We start from the raw sequence: 20,054 nt of genomic DNA, 5'->3' as shown, positions 1-20,054 counted from the left end.
TTCACCCATATCAGAAGAACACATTTTTATATTTCGGGTGGTTCCGTCAGAGCAGGCACCATGCAGTCGACTGCATTTCATATTCACCATGTGTGCCTTAGTATATGCTGTCAGTGAGTAGTTCATCATAGGATACATTTAAAATTTACAACTCTTTGTACACCAGTGTAAAATTTGGTCACAGTCACAATAAAGCCTGCACCTGCAGAAACCAGAGGGTAAAGCTATGGGGCAGATGAAGTGTCGTCTTGTTGCATAGCCCTACTTTTTTTTAGTCAACAGTCATCCGCAATAACACAACTCTGCATTGGACCCGTGAGTTTACATACAGGCAACTTCACCGGCAGACCTCTGCACAATACTGCCCTCAGATCAAAGATACGAGAAGGAAGGAAACCCAGAAAACGCGGGCTTTTATGGCAAAGATTAAAGATATACTGCATGCTTGAGGAGGCAGGTGTTTCTGAATTTAGGATATTTCTTTTGTGATTATAATGAAAAAGAAAACCCACGGCACTTTTCCCCCCATTCAGGGACCATTTGCTATGGCTGATTGGCAGTATAGTTGAAAGAGAAAGGCAGGTACTTACCACACACTCTTTAGCCAAAGAACAAACACCACGTTTTGACAACCCTATCATGCACTAACGTTGCTTAATTTGGATTAATTGGACTAACTCGGACTTATCTACCACAAGAATTAGAACAAAAAAAAGCTTTTTTTTCTTTGTTTTTTTTTGTTCCGTCCATTTTTTCCCCCCAGCTGAGTAAGTTCTTCACCTTAAAGTCCATCCGACCCACAGTCAGGCTGCATCTGAACACATGGTGGCAAACGAGGCACTTAGTATTCAGCCACTTAATGGCTGTGTGCGCTCAAACAATTTACATCTTGTACAATTTACAGTAACGTGACGGTGAAAACTCGACTGCCGTGATCCACGAGTGATTTTTAATCTGATCAGTTTCTTTGCTCGGTAGGTGTAACGGCAGAATCTGAAGACCTGAAAGAATAAAAAACGTCTCCTTCCATCTGCTCTGCCAAAAACACGGTGAGAATAAAAAAAAAAAAAAGAGAGAAATAAATGCTTGGTAAAAACCTTTACTCACCATTATGACAAACAAACAAAATGAGACATACAATACTGAAACTGTTGCGAGCAGCCATGTTGATATCAGAAACGACACAGTTTAGAGCTTCACTCGGAGAATGAGGACATTTTGGCTTTTGTCTTCTGTTCCACTAAATTTAATAACCAAGGCAAGATAGTTAAGGGTCTTCACATGTGCTATAATTTCAGTGCAAGTAAAAGGGGGGTAGAAAAAGTTATATATATATATATTTATATCTTTTTTTTTTCCTGTAAAGAGTTTGTTATATTAAAAAGAGAGTAATACTACAAAGCTGGAATGATCTCTAATCCCCTTTCACAGCACGTTCAGCTCAACATTTTCCCCTCGGTATCAGTCGACCGGCTTCGTGCTGCACAAGCTCAATAGAGATGATCAACAGCACTTCAAAGCAGTCACATTCTAGCTATCAGCTGACTCTCTCTGAAGTTTTTTCTTTTTGCCACGTTAGCACCAGTCGTCTTCCTCGCGCTCCCTGAGACTTCCCGTCCCTCTGCTCCCGGGCCCAGATGCGGAGCTGACCCCGAGCGTGAAGTGGTACCCGTTGGGCACGCTCCCTGCCCGTCCCTGCAGGGCGGGTGCAGCCGCTCCCTGTGAGGCTGAGGCTGCGGAGGAGGCAGCAGTTCTGGGGGAGCGTCCACCTCCGTGGCTGCTGACAGCGTCCTGGAAGTCCTCCGTCTCTTCGAGGAGGGCCTGCTGGGTAGATTCCATCTGCTGCCGGTTTAAATTAGGGTCCGAACCTAAGCAGGTGACAGGTACCGGGGACTCATTGTTGCCCACGAGTGTGCGGTCGTGCTCTGAAAGGCCACGGCTGAAGCGAGTCTGGTGCCCCGTAGCAGCAGTGCTGGCACCGGACGTGAGCGCTGAGGAATTGATGGTTTTGTAGGCCACAGCGGGACGAGGTGTGAGGGGAGTCTGCGGGAGCTGCCTGCGACCACGGACCGGCGTGTTTGTGCCACAGGGGAGGCCGGGTTTAACCACACCGCTGCCCTGCTGGGAAAACAAACACAACCATGACTCCAAGTCTGTCTCCAAACAATGGTCACATTCAGTTATACGCTAAGACCTGCTGGTTGCTGTCGCAGGTGGTCACGCCATTCTGGCACAGTGTTTTATGGTTGCTACTGTTTCTCCAGGTGGCTTAGCCAATAAAAAGTGTCACATGATGCTTCTCTAACATTTCAAATACAATCTCACATGCTGAAGTTGAAACATTCGAGCCCGTTTTCATATCTAATCTCAGCTTTTTGCTGGCTTAAAACAACGTGAACATATTTCTGCACAACATATCTTCATACAGTGCATCCTGCACCAATGTGGTACTTTACAAATCTAACAAGTAATTTTGATGCACAACAATCTTGTAATGGGTAGTGCATGATATGGCCAACTGATGGACAAACTAATGCTAACTATCACATCCATTTAACAAAGATTTTAACTAGGGCTGGGCAACGATTAAAATTTTTAACCTAATTAATCACATGATTTCCCTGATTAATCACGATTAATCGCATTTGTTCGCAAAATCCAAAAATGAATTCAAAAGTAGTGTATAGCTTTCAGCATTTAGTTTTATTTTAAATGTGCTGCCATATGAATGAAAGTGCCATAACATTTGTTGTGCAAACACACTTTTAACATCAGCATCTTTCTGTAGTTTTTATGTAGAAGCCTCGCTCCACTGTCTGTTTCCTTGAATGACTTGCTGCTATCAGTTGTGTGTTTTGCCTTTAAGTGATATTTTAGACTGGAACTACTACGCTGAGAAGACAATTCAACTTGGCAGTGTTTACAGATGACTTTGGTTCTGTCGACTCCGGCGTCTGGAAGAACTTTAAAATGAAAATGGCCGAGTAAAAGTTCCGTACCCTTCTCCAGGTTTGGTGGATCCGCCGATTACTTTCTTTTCCGGTTCCACAGCAGACAGCAACAGACTTTTACAAAATAAAAGCCTGTGAGCAACAGACTTTTACAATAATAAAATAAATAAAAAAAATAAAAAATTAAAATTAAAAAAAAAACTGCAGTAATGCGCGATAAAATATTTATCGGCGTTAAATAATTAACGCGTTAACGCAATAATAACGAGTTAACTCGCCCAGCCCTAATTCTAACAGAACAGAAAACAGACCTCTATGTACAGGCACCAACTTCAAAGAGACTCGATAGCATAACAAGTTGCTCCTGACCTTTAGCTTCGTAGTAACATCCATGAACAGGTGGACAGAGAGCTCGAAACTGGCTGTTACTGACGGGGTTATTAGGAATAAAAAGGTCAATAATTCCCCCACTGATCAAGGTGTAAGATGAAAGTCAGCCCACAAACCCAAAGTCACTGCAACGTTTAGAGTCCATGCTGGAGAACATAGTGCAGTAAGATCTGGACTACGAGTCTTTAAGCTATCTGAAATCTATCTATCTATCTATAGTGAAAAACAATTACAACTGCAGGGTGATCCAGATGGTCATCACACATTCAGTGTGGCTTCCAACTCACCTGTTTGAAAGGGCCGGAGTCTGTAGCTTCTCCCGGAGATGTGGATCGGCTGGGGCCAGCCGATCGGGCCTGGCACTGCTCCCTGCTGCCGTAACGCTCGCAGGAGTAGTAGCGCTGCTTCTCTCCTGCAGAGGAGTGGTGCCTCCTCTCGTGGGGGCGACCGCGATCCCGCTCCCTCGCTCGTTCCCTCGACAGACCTTCGGCTGAGGGGTCTGTGAACGAACCTGTAAGACGGTACCAGCAGGTTAACTGAGAACGAGCAGGTAAAGAGAGCAGAATAAAGCCAAGCGGTCTCTTCTTACAAATGAATAAATAAAAAAAGAAGCCAAACGGCTGCTCACCAACAGTGCTGGATGGCTCCACTGATGCAGCGTTCTCCAGAGACTTCTGCCTCTTCTCTCTGTCTTTGTCCCTGCGTCGGTGGCAGCGGTGGTGGTGGTGATGGTGGTGGGTTCTGTCTCCCTGGATTTGTCCGGGCCCCATGGAGGAATGAGCGTGCCCAACGCGTTCCAGGTCATACTCTCTCAGCCCAATCTCCTGATGGTAGAGCTGCGGCGTCAGCGAGGACGCAGAGCGCTTTATAGGACTGAGGTCAACAATGGGCTACAAGGGGGAAGATGAACAGGAAAAAGTGTGACGAAAAAGGGAAGCAGACGGCTGCTGGTGATGCTTTCACCCAGATTACTTGTACTTGATCACAGCACACAAATAGCACAACCAGCACCGAGCAACCTTTAGTGTAAAGGCCGACGTTCAGCCCGTTCTTCTCCAGGCACAGATGTTAGAAAATTAGAAGAATGAACACTTACAGCTACAGAGGATCATTTAAAAGCAAATATTCCTTTAAAGCTTGCATTAAAAAAAAACGTTTTCTCCCACTGACAAAAACTTAGAAATACTTTTAGGCCAATGACACTCACCCCACCATATTCTTACCTTACTGAAGCCGCCTGGAACCAAACTCGTGAGATAGGAAACTGGAGCAGCAGCTAACTCACAGAGCCAACCCACCACTAACTGTGTTACAATTAGGAACAATAATGAACATTTGCCTGAATAAGCTAGCTGTGTAACACACCAACACAAAATGCTTCATACAAACAGGTACAAAAAAAGATTCATCTGATTATTGTGGGCTTATTATAAAGATAATGGCTGTGTTCGAAACCGCATACTTCTCCTACTACTCATACTAACTTTTTGAGATAGTATGCCAGTTTGAGTAAGCGAGAAGTTCCCGGATGCATACTAGATTCACCGAAATATTGGGTATGCATCATGAGGTTACTACTCATACTCACACTACCCAAGATGCAACGTAACGTGACGTCGCCGATCGTCATTTCCTGTCAAAACGGCAGTTTCAAGCTAGCTACAACGAGGGTAGGTTCACTTCCTGTTTTCAAAACAAAAGCACCAATTGTATCGTAATGGCTTTCCCTATGATAAAAGGCAACGGGTATTTTTTTTATTTTGAAAATAATCGGAAGTGCGTTGCTCACTGCGGCTAGCTTTAGTAGCGCCGAATTCGTGGGAACAAAATTGTAAATAGCCAGTATTTTGTCAGGTTTTCAACACGTTGGGGATCTAAACGACTACTTTCTCACCTGAAAATGTTTCAAATGTTGCTAAAGTTTACAGAGTTTAGAGCTTAAGCGAAATGAGCTTCAGGCCGACTGATTTCGGCTCGGGCAGGAGCGAAATGCATTGTGGGTAAACGCTTTGCATACTGATCGATGAGTATGCAGTATGCAGAATGGAAGTATGCAGTTTGCAAGTATGTAGTACGTAGTATGTAGTATGTAGTATGTAATATGTAGTATGTAATATGTAGTATGTAGTATGTAGTATGTAATATGTAGTATGTAGTATGTAGTATGTAATATGTAGTATGTAGTATGTAATATGTAGTATGTAGTATGTAATATGTAATATGTAGTATGTAATATGTAGTATGTAGTATGTAGTATGTAGTATGTAATATGTAGTATGTAATATGTAGTATGTAGTATGTAATATGTAGTATGTAGTATGTAATATGTAGTATGTAATATGTAGTATGTAGTATGTAGTATGCGGTTTCGAACACAACGAATGTGTTGATGGATTGCTTTGGTCCCTCACTGATACCTTCATTGGGTTAGGGTGGCTGCACTGTGCTTCTCGTTCCTACCTCACAGTCTGGCCTCTTGTTACAGTCAGAGACATCGATATCACAAGACACTTAGAAATAATCATTTAACCAATTCATTTTATTTAGTATGCAGTCTTAAAATCTTACCTTTGAAACAAGTGCTACAACATGCTGCTATGCTGCGATTCTCCCTATCTCCGCTCACATCACTGACATAAACATCGATGTGAGCAAAATAGTCTTTCCAGCTTTCCTTTCAAGACTGAAAGAGACTTGAAATAAGGAGCAATAATAAATCACTTAGGGAGAGAAACTTGTTTGCTTTGCATTTGCATTCGATGTGAGAAAAATAAGATTTTAAGACTGAGCATCGGAACAAATGACGATCAGGTCGGGCGGGTTTTTAGTCAGAAATTGAAAGAAGATATTGTTCTTAAAGCAGAAAAGCAGCAGTACTGTCGCTACATTGTTTCACGACCACACACACACTCACGAAACTACGTTACACTACAAAGTTACTACATAGCAACAGTCACATACACGCAATCACAATTTGACCAAAGTGTAGTACTGTACTGCTGGAACTACTGGCTAATGAATGTAGCAAACAGTGCTTCAAATACCCTGGATATACAGACTATTTTCCAGGGATGCGTGTGTTTAATGGATTATGCAAAATGTGTATGCTGCAAGTATTATGATCATTAGGATTTTCATGAGATGATCGGTGTGTACTGTGAGGGGGAGGAGGGGTCATTTTGTCCAAGATGGTGAGAAGGTGTGAACTCTGCACTGTGATGAGAAGAGCACATAGAGGCAAACACGGACATGAGAGAAAAGGAAGAAAAAAGGGGAGAGGACGAAAAGGAGGACAGAGAAGAAGAGATAAAAAAAGGTGGCACAACAGGTGGTACATACTGCCAGGTGGGTCCCAGGGGCGTGGCGAGGGTGGCTCCGCTATCAGACAGCACGCACAAGAGGAGGTGGGCAAAATGTTAGCAGTGAGCATCAAAATCAGGAGAAAGGGGGGACAGAAGTGGAGAGCAGAGACTTCAGAAGGGATAAGCTGACGATATTCTGTATATTCTGGCTGTCAAATAGGATTTTCAATGATTACAATGACTTTTGACAAACTGGACTGAATTCTATTCATTTAGTTTCATTGAGCTCTCTGGCACATTTTACAATTTAGTCTGTTTTTTTGTTTGTGCGACCAAACAATTTAAATAGTGCACAAAATCTGTATTAATCTGCCACTGAAAGACTGTTTAAAAGACACTACACCCTGTTTAAATTCTCAGGTTTAACATATCAGGCCTTAACAGAACATCTGGGGCCTCATCAGGCAAATACAACTTTAGATGAACAAAAAGCACAACCTTAATACATCAAAATCGAAGAAATTTAAGGAGAAATACTTCCTTTTTCACATAATTATAGATAATTGTGAATGAGAAATATTTACAAAGGTTTTTGGCTTTAGACTTTGATGTCATTTCTTTGTCAAAAAACTGCAGCCTGGATCCTTTAGAGAGATGGGTAGTAAGGGATCAAAATGCAACAGAAATATCAGGAAAGCACATGTTAAGAGTTGTGGGAGAGGGCAAGGTCACAAAGAGAGACAGACAAAAACAGGGAGACAACGCAACAGCAAAGCTAAACAGACAAGATCTGGCTGGTGGCGCAGTCTGGAAACACAGAAATGATGGAGAGGAAAACCGTCCTAACGAGACGTCTACAAACTGCAGACAGCAGCAGCTGCTTCAACTCACCGAAGCAAAATATCAAAGATGAAAAAGGGAAATTCATTACAATGAAATATCACAACAAGCATGCAAAACTCAGCTGTTCTTATTATCGGTGGAGGTGATGTATAATGAAGAAAATATTTGGATGAAACAAGAAGTTTGACAATAATTGTTTCAATGAGCTAAACCAAATAAATATGAGAGAAACATCTGTGTCCTGTTTTTACTTTATCACATAAAAAACTACAACTAGTGTGTCCTCATATCTGATGAATCATGTTTTAACATGTTAATATTTGGGTAACGGGAGATATTCACGCAAAGGAGTTCAACTTTTTTGGAAAATGTGCCGATTCTACTAGCTAAAGAGCCAGTAACCAATAACACCTTCCTATGGAAATAAAAATAGTATTTATAATAATAATAATAAAAAATAATAATAATAAAAATAATAATTAATAATAATAATAATAAAATAATAATAATACAAATAATAATAAATAATAAGGAAATAAGAAGTATTTTCGCTTTTTTGAATTAGAAATTAACTGAAAGGATTTACATTAATTAACATACACATAGGTTGAATGTAAATATACCCGAGTTAGCCAAAAGGCACCTTTTCAGTGTCTTTCACATTGGCAGGCTCAGTGGAAGGGCATAATAGGACATATATTCAGTGGAGAATGAGTTGTCAACACCACGGCAGAGCTCATCTACCTCAGAAGCAGCGCACCAGTGACACATTTCATAGTAACAACTCAAGATTTTGATCAAAATGTAGATCTGTCTCACACTAGTGACATATTATTAACGGTTTGATATAACAGATAATACGAGTTGTAACACTGTAAAGTATCACATCTTACATTTGTTATGACGAGGATGACACACTGAGTTGTAGGCGGAGCCTAATTCTATACAATCTGGTGCTCCAGTACAGATTTATCTATCAGGCTTTAGAAGCTTGCCCAAAGGCAGGAGCTCCGAACTTAGAGGGATATTATCTTTATTTTCTTTTTTAAGTTGGGATGGTTTGAAGTGGTTTACCTCCAGCAGACAGCGGTCAAAGTGGGGAGAAATCCTGAAAGGCAACAACTTCACAGCAGTTTGACTCACAGTCATGTTGTGGGTTTTTCCACAAAGTCAATTCTGCTTCAGAAACTGTGAAAACACATTTTCTTACTGTGTAATCATGTCCGTGCTGCACACAGACCTCGCTAAGTGGGCTCAGTCGCTGTAACCGGTTACTATCTGATGCAAATCAGATGCAATCCTTTAAAGAAAGGCTATCAGTGTGAAAAACAGAAGCGCTCCTTTAAAACAACTACCATGGAGGTAGAATGACAGCAGTAATTCACATTACTTTTCCACCTCTTAAACACTCTTAACTTAAATTTCCCTCTGGTGGGATCAACAAAGTGTTAAATTCTAAGCATTTTCAGTCCTTTACTAAATTTTGGATCCATTTTTGATCAGACAACGACGTCAGTGATGTAATACCACATGGGTGGCAGCAGAAGATTATGGTTTTATTTCTGACATCGTTAATAATTGGTTATGATCACAGTAAAGACAGCACAAAGTGGCCCACTAGTTTAAAAAATACTCGTATCATATAAATTAGAAAAAAAGAGGACGAATTTGTATTGTGGATGTCTTAATTTCCATGATTGTTCCCTCAATAAAACTGTTTAAAGAGAAAAAATAATCATATCCCTGCCTAACGAGCTTTTCAAATTTTGTATCCCGCCATAAAATACTAACTTCTATTGATCCAATGATTAGCTGTATGCTATCCTGCTAGCTCTGCTCGTCTCTATCCTAAATTTACTCTGCAGTAAAAGACATAAAATTGTCAGAGTGAAGAGGTCAGGGCAGATTGAAGTGATGTGGACTGACAGGGAGCCGCGCTGCCTCTGCTTGCTCATGGGTGGTTTCACTAACAGACTCTCATTCAGCTGCCCGTCAGCCTTTTTCAGCCCTGTCCAACGTCTCCTACCTCAGCCACTTGCTCTATTATTCCACCAGGGAACATTCAAGGTATATCCACAGTGTCTGCATCTTAAAAAAAAAAAGACTGATTCTATCACAAGGATGTAGCAAACAACAAAGAAAACGACCATGCATCCTTTCTTTGAGCGATGAAGCGAGAGGACGGGCACCATGAGCTGTGACGAGCTTACGTAGTACTCGGCGTTTAGTCGGGGCAGAGAGGCTGCTCTGCAGTGGCCCTCCAGGCTGGGATACCCCTCTGTGTCTGAAATGTTCTCCACCTGCTTAAGTTCAACCATTTCCTGGAAGAGAGAAGAAAATTCAACATGAAAGACATCATTGCATATAAAAATGCATTAATCATGTTGTAGCATAGAATTAAATATAGATGTTTCCGTACCTGTAGTCTTGTTGAATATTGCACATCCTCCGACTGACCTCTCTGCAGCTTCCTCCGGGCTTTTGGCCTCTGAGCTGCCTGAGAAACATCTCCAGACTGGGAATGTTTTATGGCACTTCTCTGGGTCAGTCTGTGTAGGAACCGAAAAAGCTTCAACTGTAATTTGGGATGTTGTTGGTGCAGCATCAGGAGCCGGTCTCTAATCTAAGCCAGAAAAATCAAGCTCATCCACATTTCTATTAAAGGGATAGTTCGCTTCTTTTGACATGAAGTTGTATGACATCCCATATTGGCAATATAATTTATTAAATTTGAGCCGGACTACCTTCGTCAACACCAAAACGAGGCTGGAACTCGGCTCACAGGACGCAGCAGGGGGTAAGTCAAATTTAATAAATGATATTGCTAATATGGGATGTCATACAGCTTCATGTCAAAAGAGGCAAACTATCCCTTTAAAGCAGAAAATCTGTGGTTTGTTGATGATATTGTGGAGGAAGGCATTGATCAGATGGAGCAGACCCCTGTATGGGTCCCCAGGCCCCAGGTAAGTCAGGCTAAACAGCCTTTAGGATCAGATGAATTAACGAATCTACTGTACGTAAATCAGATCTAAACCATGTTTATGTTATGCTGATGACAGTCAGCTGTGCTAGCTGTTCCCCCATCTGACTTTCATGAAAAAACTTCTTGAATGGAGTGGATATCATGGTTTTTTTTTTTAGGGGAAATTATGCTTGATGTCTATGAAGATCCCCATTGGCTAAAATAAACTGTTCCACCTTAATAACATGTTCATATGGTGTTTCTTATGCACAGATGGGTAGTAACGAGTTACATTTACTATGTTTTTGAAGAAATTATACTTCTAGGAGTAGTTTTAAATCTCTATACTTTTTACTTTAACTTGAGTAGATGTGTGCAGCAGAAACTGTCCTCTTACTCCGCTACATTAGGCTACAATGAGCTGGTTACTTTTCTTCTTACCTCTTTGGTATTCTACGCCTCATTATTTTTATCCCCCCCGCGTACGCCTCATTTTAATGTTTTATTCTGACAGAGAGAGAGACTTCCGCCAAAGGCTCTACCACCTGACTGTGTTCCACCAATCAGACGCAGCCGTGCAGTCTGGTCACGTGACCATACTCGATCTCAGCGGCGGGGCGGGTTAGCTTTAGCATTAGCAGTCGTAGCAAACAAACAAAGAAACAGATGAAAAATGTCAGAACCAACGGTGGGAAATGAAGACGCAGACGAGGCCTCATACTGAAAGCATGTTTACCTTACAAAGAGTGAGAAACAGCAGCTACATTATGTGTCTTCTGTGTCAACCAAAACAAACGCACATTTCAGCAGAAACTCAACATCTAACTTGAGGAAACATGTAGCGCTAAGTTTCCTAAACTCGTTTTTTCCCCCATGGATAGGTGAATGTTTGTTTTTTAGGTTACATATGGGTTACATATGTTTTAAACATTTCCAAAGTCTCTTTTATTTTTTATTGAAGTACTTGAATTTACCTGGATTATTTTAATTTTGTAATTAATTTTAATTTATTTTATTGATCGGATGAACTCTAATTGGCCTAAAGATGATTATTTAGTATTTTTGTCTGTCTGATTGAATGCTTGTGTTAACAAATAAATCAGATGTTACTCAACAGTTACTCAGTACTTTAGTAGTTTTTTCACCAAGCACTTTTTTACTTTTACTCAAGTAATTATTTGGATGACTACTTTTTACTTTTACTTGAGTTATATTATTCTGAAGTAACAGTACTTTTACTTGAGTACAATTTTTGGCTACTCTCCCACCTCTGTTCTTATGTATAGATTATTTGGAGGAACCAGAGCAAACCGATTCTGACTGCTTAGCTTAAGTCATAGTTCTTTATATAATGTATATGTGACTTACATTGTGTCCCTGCTGATGGGGCTGCCGGTGGTGGTGTTGGTGATGGGGGCGGGTGGGGTCTCTGGCTTTGTTTCTGGCTCAGGCTGGGGTGGGAGAGGTATCTTAGGGCTGGAGATCGGCGGCACCACCTCCTGAATGTGGGTGAAGGACAGCACGGGACGGAACAACGCCCCCAGTTTGCTCTGCAGGACAGAACAACAGCGTTCAGTAGAAAACTGCACAGTTTTGACTGCTTTTTTTTCATGGAAAAAGCCATAATCAAAGGTATCATATCACCTTTTTTGTTGATTATTCAAAAATCAAAAAAATTTCATGTCAAGAAACGTCTGTGGTAGTGTTGCGCGGGCCGATGATTTTTATGGCCCGCCCCAACCCGACCCATCACGCAGCCAACCCAGCCCGCCCGACCCGAAAGATTACACAATGATTTTTAACCCGACCCCACCCGACCCGCTTAAAAAAAAAATTAAATGAATAAGTATTTATTTATGTAGGCCTATTAAACACAAATGAACTGTCTGCGGCCGCGCAAGGGGGTGCGTAATGGCATAGGCTGCCAAAAGCTGCGCGCATTCACCCTTAATTTCCCTTGCATCAATACAGTTGCTACTCTAAAGTCTTGACCGCAGCACATCCATCTGACGATTATGGTTGTAATTCCACTTTTCGTTGCCACATCAGACACCCAAGCTCTGTGCATGTCATATGAATTTAGAGAGAGAGAGCTTCACGTGAGTAGGCTGCCTGTTTGCTTGCATTCTGCGGTCTTCAGCATTGGTGCTGTGCGCAGGGGGAGAGAGAGCAAGTACACAAGTGCAGACGCTGTCGATTGGCATTCTGCTGTCTCGGATGTGCGTAGGTGTGATTTTAACGGTGTAATTATGATAACTGTCTGTGATCTGACCCGACCCGACCGCAACCCGTGGATTCTAAGAAAATAATGGCCCGACCCCACCCGGCCCGCGGGCTAGCCCGAGGGTCCCGCCGGGCTCGGGCCGGCCCGCGCATCACTAGTCTGTGGCTACTTGCTGAATGTGGGAGAGATGCTTTCCCATTCCTTTTAAGCACTTTTTGAATAAAAGTAAAACATATTTAGTAAATAATAATAATGAGTTTGAGCTAAGTCCTGTGACACAACTTAAAGAAGGAACTGAGAAGTCCCTAAATACAATTCTGCTATTCCAATCAAAGCAGATATCCAACCTAAACACCGAGATAAAATGTGTTTCCTCTTTAAAGCACTACTTTTTGCTGTACCTGAGAAGCCCCTGAAGGGTTCTGCTGCTGGAGTTTCTTAGCACGATTCTGCTTGAGGTAGTCAAAGATCATATGAGCTGCATAGACTTTCCCCACAGTCAGCTCATTATCTGAAGGAGGAGAGAGCAGTGTGAGAGACAGTTCCCCCACGTGGGCAGCAGATGGTGCTACAGGAGCAACAAAGGACTCCTCGGAAAGGGAGAAATTAACCGTGTGGCTGGAACAACCGAAAAAAAGCAACATGTAAAGGACCACAATGCTAAAAGATATTAGATTAAATAACTATTGCACTGTTATTACAAAGCCACAAAGTTATTTCAATCATGAACAACAGAAATTCTGTCTCTCGTTTTTCTGTAAGAAAGCAGAAAGAACTTTAAACATGTGTTTGAAGACTGTGACTTGTATACAAGTGGCTCATTTTCCATGTATTTGTTATTCCTGAAAGGAAAGAAAATGAAGTTTACAACATTAAGTTTGAAAAAAACAACAGGTCAGAAGAACCTGTGGCTTACATTTATGTGGCGTCACCAGCAGGTTGATGGTCTTCTGCGACAGGTTGGGCCAAACTCGGTTTATCTCTCTCCTCAGGTCAGCGTCACACAGACTCTGTGCCAGAATGCCTGGGAACAGATCCACCAACATGCCACATCAAATCTGGAATTCACATTTACAGCAAAGCCGTAAGTGCGACCCCCAAGGAATTTCCCGGATTTTGCGGTTTTAGCCTCTCACCAGATGCCAGTTTGATCTCGAGGGCTGTGCGAATCAGGGCCATCAGCGTGGAGGTGAAATGAACAGTGTTGTCGTCCGCGATTGGCATGTTCATCTTCACCAATCGCTGAGAGAAACGGAAGCAAGAGAGGAGGGGCCGTGAACCCCACACACCAAGAGCGCGGACCAAAAAAAGAGGCCAGATTACAGACGATAAAAAAAACTAATTCAAGTGTTGCTCCGTCAGGTGAATAAATCTTTTATTTGACTTTGTGTTCTTCCAGTTGCATAAAAAATATTTCTCACAATCAGATATTATGTTAATTATTATTAAGAAATGGTCATGATGGCTGACATGACAGTTAAAACAGAGAAATGCAGAAAGTCCTCTCATTAGAGAGCATAATCAGAGAGTTATTGATGAATTTTCTGGGCTTAATGGTCAAGGCGGCTACTACTTCTCTCAGGGGGGTGTCTGTGCTTGTCATTCACCCCATTCCCTGCTGTGTTCGTGCCAACTGTCAGATAAAAGGAGAAAAAAAAAAACTAAATCTCACAGAAAAGATTGATCATTTACACAGTAAATTAAAATAAAAGCTTCTGTCATTCTCTCTGTGTTTTACTAAAAGTTATCTGGACTAAAGAGACGACAGGTGATGGCTGCTCGGCACACTTCTCCTAAAAGCTCAGATCTGATAAACTAATTATGCTCAACACCAGCTTGGTTCATGCTGAGTCTCCGGTGCGGTTGGAAACATCCATCATACTCAAAACAAAATAAGGCTCGAGGAGAAAAGAGAGGTCGTCGGTGTGAATGGAGCTCTGGAATCTGTAGAGAATCTGACAAGAAACTATCCATCAAACTCACTATACTTAAGCAGAAACAAAGCACTGGATTCATTTAAATTCCTCTACTGAAGCACGAATAGGTTCTCAGTTGAACTTGTGTATTCATTTTACACTAATGAGGGCAATGATTTGGTTAAAGGGTGTGTTCACACACAAATTAGTTCCTGTACGCTTTGCTGTTTTTCTAAAATATTGAACCAACAAATGTTATAAAAAGACGTATAGATGAGGTCATATCTTAACTGGTCAGCTTCTCTGTAAACTGTTGGTGATAGAACTCACTAGGTTTCAAAGCAACACTGCATCTCAAGATAAACGTGCTTGTTGAGCACCACAGTAGCAGGAGGAACTGTGCAGCAAACAAATGAAGAAAAGCTGCAGGGAGACAATGATTCCTGCACCTCTACCAAACAAAAAAGTGCAGGTTTGGATGCGTCTGGCCTGCGCGGTGTTTGCTGTTCAACTGAACCACACGACAGTTCATTTGAAGCTTTTTCAGATGACCAACACAGGAATCACACCAGTTTGTTTAAACTAACTTGTTGCGTTCACTCCTTCCACTCCAGAAGGAGGCTCTATGTTTTGCTTTGCCAGATTAGCATTAAGCTATTGAAATATGCTAGCAGTTTCTATGGGTTCTGTACCTTAGTGGCTAGTTAGCGCTATGCTAGCACTATGCTAGCACTTGTTTGTTGCACCAAACAGATTGAGGATGATGTGTTATGTTCTCTGATGTGTTCAAAGGGAAATTATATGTGGTTTATAATGCTATGTGAGTTAAAGCCAGCTGAACTTTGGCTGTGATATGCTCATATGTTTTACTGTGAAGCTTTAAAATGTATGGTTTAAAATTTGAGTTTATTCGAATGTTATTAAATATTGTTATTTGTTTACAGTTTAACCGGCTTGACCGTGTAATTCACCAAGCAATAAACAACAACAACAACAACAACAAAGACTAGCTTATGTTATTCGTAACATAATTAAACCTGTCAAGTGTGGACACACCTCACTTCATGTCCAGGTAAGAGAAAATGATAATCAAAACTAAAAAATGATTCCAACGTACATTTAAGGATGTGAACACAATAAATGTTAAATTAGGAAAAAAATCTTTATTTTTTAAATGAGTTTCAACAACCCATTTTTTCAAAACAAAAAACTGTCTTTATCTTAGAATATTTGCTGATATAATAAATCAATAAACTAAGGACACGAAAAACTCAACAACCGTTATAATCCATATTAAAAAGGTATCCATGAATTTATAGAAATATTTGCAGCTCCTAGTCTCTCAAATGTGGGGACTTGTTGCAGCATTTCTCTGTTTTATACACTGAAAATTTATTTTACTTGGAATTTGGATTACTGGACGGACAAAACAAGCTATTTCTAAAGTCACATTGACTCTTTTTTTGTCAATATTTTCGAACATTAGACAACTTCAAAAAAAGTTATCAGCATCCTAACACAGCAGCGTATTGTCTGATTACAACATCTTGTAAATAAAGATACTGATTGGCTGACAATTCATCCGTAAAATGCATAAAGTTGTAAGCATAAATCCATGACATTCAAAGCTTCAATGCAACAATTCCTGCACACATGCATGTTTGAATGAGTACACCACATTCACAGTGAGGTCGTAGGTTGTGGCAGAATCAATGAAAAAATAAAAAAAATAAAGCAGATGAATCTTTCTGGGAGTGTAGCACTACTGAAAATGAGATGGAGCGATGAGATGTAAAGAAAAAACAGAAAAGCAGAGGAGAGTTAGGTTGTGTTCGAAACCGCATACTTCTCCTACTACTCATACTGACTTTTTTTCCCGAATGCATACTAGATTCTCCTAAATGTTGGGTATGCATCATGAGGTTACTACTCATACTCAAACTACCCAAGATGCAACGCAACGTGACATCGCCGATCGTCATTTCCTGTCAAAACGGCAGTTTCAAGCTAGCTACAACGAGGGTAGGTTCACTTCCTGTTTTCAAAACAAAAGCACCAATTGTATGGTAATGGCTTTCCCTGTGATAAAAGGCAACGGGTATTTTATTTTGTGAAAATAACTGGAAGTGCGTTGCTCACTACGGCTAGCTTTAGTAGTGCCGAATTCGTGGGAACAAAATTGTAAACAGCCAGTATTTTGTCAGATTTTCAACACGTTGGGGATCTAAACGACTACTTTCTCACCTGAAAATGTTTCAAATGTTGCTGAAGTTTACAGAGTTTAGAGCTTAAGCGAAATCAGCTTCAGGCCGGCTGATTTTGGCTCGGGCAGGAGCAAAATGCATTGTGGGTAAACGCTCGGCATACTGTCTGATCGATCAGTATGCAGTATGCAAGTATGTAGTATGCGGTTTCGAACACAGTCTCAGTTCCTTGACTTAAGATCATCTACATGTGGAGTCTTGCATTTAATTCCCACATAGGTAAAAAAAAAAGCAAAATGACAGCTGCATAAATTAAACAAAGAAGCTCTCCTTCAAAAAGTACAGAAGCAGAAGACACATGCACAGGAGCACAGTGAAGTCACACAGAAGAGAAAAAAAAAGGTCTTAGGCAGGTTAGCACGGAGTATGATCAATGGCAGTGTAGTAGAGGGAAGGAAGAGAAATGGGAAGGGGGGGAATAAAATGCTAGCCTTGCTCTCAAATGCACTGCTGCTCCCTCTGTGTCTTTGTTTGTGTCTTTCCCTGTCGATTCACAATAACGAGAGTTATATTTGGAGATGTGACCACGTCAGACCCAGGCATTTTTATCTGGGGCGAGGGCAGGGCTGCTTTAAATGTGATTCATTTGGACAGCTGTGCACACTGGAACCACTCACATTAAGTCTGCATGTTAAGAGGTAAGCAGCTGGCACAGGGACTACCTGAGGATTGTTGAGACGTGCACTTGACTCCCATTTCACTACAAGCCTTTCATGCAATCATAGGGTACACGGGCTGGGTCCTCTGTCATTCAAGTCATGAGAACACGGTAAAAATATTCTAAAATGCCTCATTAAAGAAATATTGTGTCTGAATCTGGTGATGTGGAACTGCATCCTTTTCAGATTCCTTACAATCAACTCAATTTAAATCTGTAAAGTTTTTGAGACATCATAGCACAGCAGCTGTAATGAGCTTAAAACAAATGAGTGTACTTACATTTCCCATACCTAATGGAGCAATATTTCATATTAAGCTGTGCCTCTGCTCTACTTTTTAATGCATGATTAAGTCCTTTCACTCTGCGTTTACTCACGCTTTTCTCCAAATGCTTCAGTTTGCTTTCTCAGTTGGTATGTTAGTCCATATTTTGATCAAATATTGCTCCCACAGAAGATACTAAAGAGAAACTAAGGGCGACCGCCATGCTAAGATCAGAATGCTAACATGCTGTTTAAGTATTTTTTTAGTAGAGTGGGTTTACATGTGTGAGAACCTCATAGCCACAGTCTCTAAAACCCACAGATAATCTCAATTTTTCCAGCACGCACTGATGATCCACATCAGGAGGTTGGAGGGGTGGTGGTGGGATGATCCACATCAGGAGGTTGGAGGGGTGGTGGTGGAATTAGCCACGGGTCCCCTGCCCAGGAAACCTTAGCCTATTATTCTTATCTTCCTTTAACTTGGACACACTGATTCTTGCCTCCTGCCAATAATGTTTGAGGCCATAGATTCTTTTTTTGTTCCATTTCAATCTTATTTGCATTTTTATTAACTTTTCATACCAAAACTGGTGACTTGATGACACAAAAAGAAACTGAAGATTCTACATTTTCCTGACAAAATGTAGCTAAATGATGAGGTGTGCACTGGGTTTTTAGATGACATACCTGCGATTTCAAGAAACACAAGTTTAAGAGCGACCATTTGTTTTTGCTAATCATCACTAAGCAGCCTACAAAGCTGGGGCCTAACAGGGTTGTAATTTCTTTGCTATGAGAAATAGTTATTTGTTATAAACCTAAGATAAGCAAAGAGGGGGGGAAATGGTTGCCTGATGACTGTATTAAATGGCAGAAGATCAACAAACATGTTAAATTGATTTCGCTCTATTCAATCATTACAGAGAGACTGAAACACATTGATAGCAGGTCAACTTTAACAAACTGTTTATATTCACTAAGATTCTAATTGAGAATATTTTGTGACCAAATTAAGGAGCAGCTTACAGTTCTGCCCGCAAAAATCCCACAAACTGTAGCAAGAAATATCTGACTCCAGCCGTTAGGCGTTCCTCTTCCTTCACCAGCTCGCTGCTTCTTAATTCAGTGTATGTCTGGTAATGGACTCTGGGCAGATGGCATGAAGAAGATTTATCAGAACAGCTTCATCCTGCTGCTATAATAACAAGCAAAACAAATCCTCTGAGCTTTCTGAAGCTGCACAACATAACAAGTGACCTCTGCCATTTGATCAGAGCATCTTTAGCAACCAAACACGCATCTCAAATGGAAAATATAGCATTCTATTTTCAGTTTTTGTTGCTATCATTTGATCAATTAGCTCACATTTTCCTGTTAATTTCTGTCAAACTCACTTTTAACTGTACAGCAAAACCCTCAGTGAGCAGGACAAGGCCACAGAGTTTCACAGATAGAAACAACATCACAACAGCAGGCCAGAAGATATTGACTGCGGCACACTGACAGAAGCCTGAAGATGTTTGGCGGGGGGAAGCAAGGAGCCAGCAGTGACTGGGGGAAGAAGGAGGGAGAAGCAGAAAGGAGTGATTCTACCTTATAGGCGACTCGGGGCGGACATTTCTTTCCCAAACCTAGTGGAGGGGACATGTCGCGAAGCATCTCGTACATATCACGGTAAACCATGCGGCCGCTACCGGAGAAAAGGAGGTCACGGAAGGAGGGGTGAGGGATGTTACATCATAACAGGAAATGGCAAAATCCAAAAGAGAGAATGGGAAGGGGGAAAGGTAAGAGGAAAACACAGAAATCTTTGTTAATAAGATTTCCAGGATATCGTGGTCTGGAATGCCATTGCAGTTGAATTCACAGATCAAAGAATGGATCCCAGAGGAGAGAGTAAGGAAAAAGGCTCCAGAGCATTCCCTGCATACAGATGTTGGATGGAAGGAACCTGGAGGAAGATATGCATAAGAGTGCATTTGATTTAAAAGAATACTACTACCAAATATCAGTATTTTGAATGACAGTACTACCTGTGTGCTTGAAAGGTGACTCTGAAAGGTTTGCAGATTGGATAGACAGCATACAATGTATTGGATACAATGTATTGCTACTCTTTCATTCTAAAATTGCAGCTTTTTATTCTTTTAAAGTGGTTAGAACAGCAGATTTTGAGCAATACTGACCAAAGGGACCAATAGTGGAGACAGGGATTATGGTGCAGGAGTACTTTGAGACGTTTCTTGGAATTTGGTGATATCTTCTTTCGTTTT

The 20,054-nt window shown here is 41.1% G+C and overlaps 1 protein-coding gene across 5 annotated transcripts in view; it reads right to left on the bottom strand.

The window, feature by feature from the left end:
* Positions 1-1,083: 1,083 nt before the first annotated feature.
* cacna1bb (calcium channel, voltage-dependent, N type, alpha 1B subunit, b) overlaps positions 1,084-20,054 on the bottom strand; it is a 189,270-nt gene continuing 170,299 nt past the window's right edge. For 2 of the 5 annotated variants that reach the window (XM_075455632.1, XM_075455634.1), the window contains exons 40-50: positions 19,375-19,471; positions 13,812-13,917; positions 13,592-13,699; positions 13,077-13,186; positions 11,820-12,001; positions 9,906-10,035; positions 9,697-9,807; positions 6,681-6,719; positions 3,970-4,231; positions 3,629-3,852; positions 1,084-2,121 (exon numbers count right to left, since the gene is read on the bottom strand). In XM_075455632.1, coding sequence (XP_075311747.1) covers positions 1,576-2,121; positions 3,629-3,852; positions 3,970-4,231; positions 6,681-6,719; positions 9,697-9,807; positions 9,906-10,035; positions 11,820-12,001; positions 13,077-13,186; positions 13,592-13,699; positions 13,812-13,917; positions 19,375-19,471 — 1,915 coding nt within the window. In that variant the 3' untranslated portion in view covers positions 1,084-1,575. The remainder of the gene's footprint in view (positions 2,122-3,628; positions 3,853-3,969; positions 4,232-6,680; positions 6,720-9,696; positions 9,808-9,905; positions 10,036-11,819; positions 12,002-13,076; positions 13,187-13,591; positions 13,700-13,811; positions 13,918-19,374; positions 19,472-20,054) is intronic. The other 3 variants (XM_075455635.1, XM_075455633.1, XM_075455636.1) reach the window with 3 other exon arrangements.

This window comes from Odontesthes bonariensis, chromosome 22, assembly GCF_027942865.1.
Source record: "Odontesthes bonariensis isolate fOdoBon6 chromosome 22, fOdoBon6.hap1, whole genome shotgun sequence".
NCBI classification, from domain to species: domain Eukaryota; kingdom Metazoa; phylum Chordata; class Actinopteri; order Atheriniformes; family Atherinopsidae; genus Odontesthes; species Odontesthes bonariensis.
This window is presented reverse-complemented; position numbering and strand designations above follow the sequence as displayed.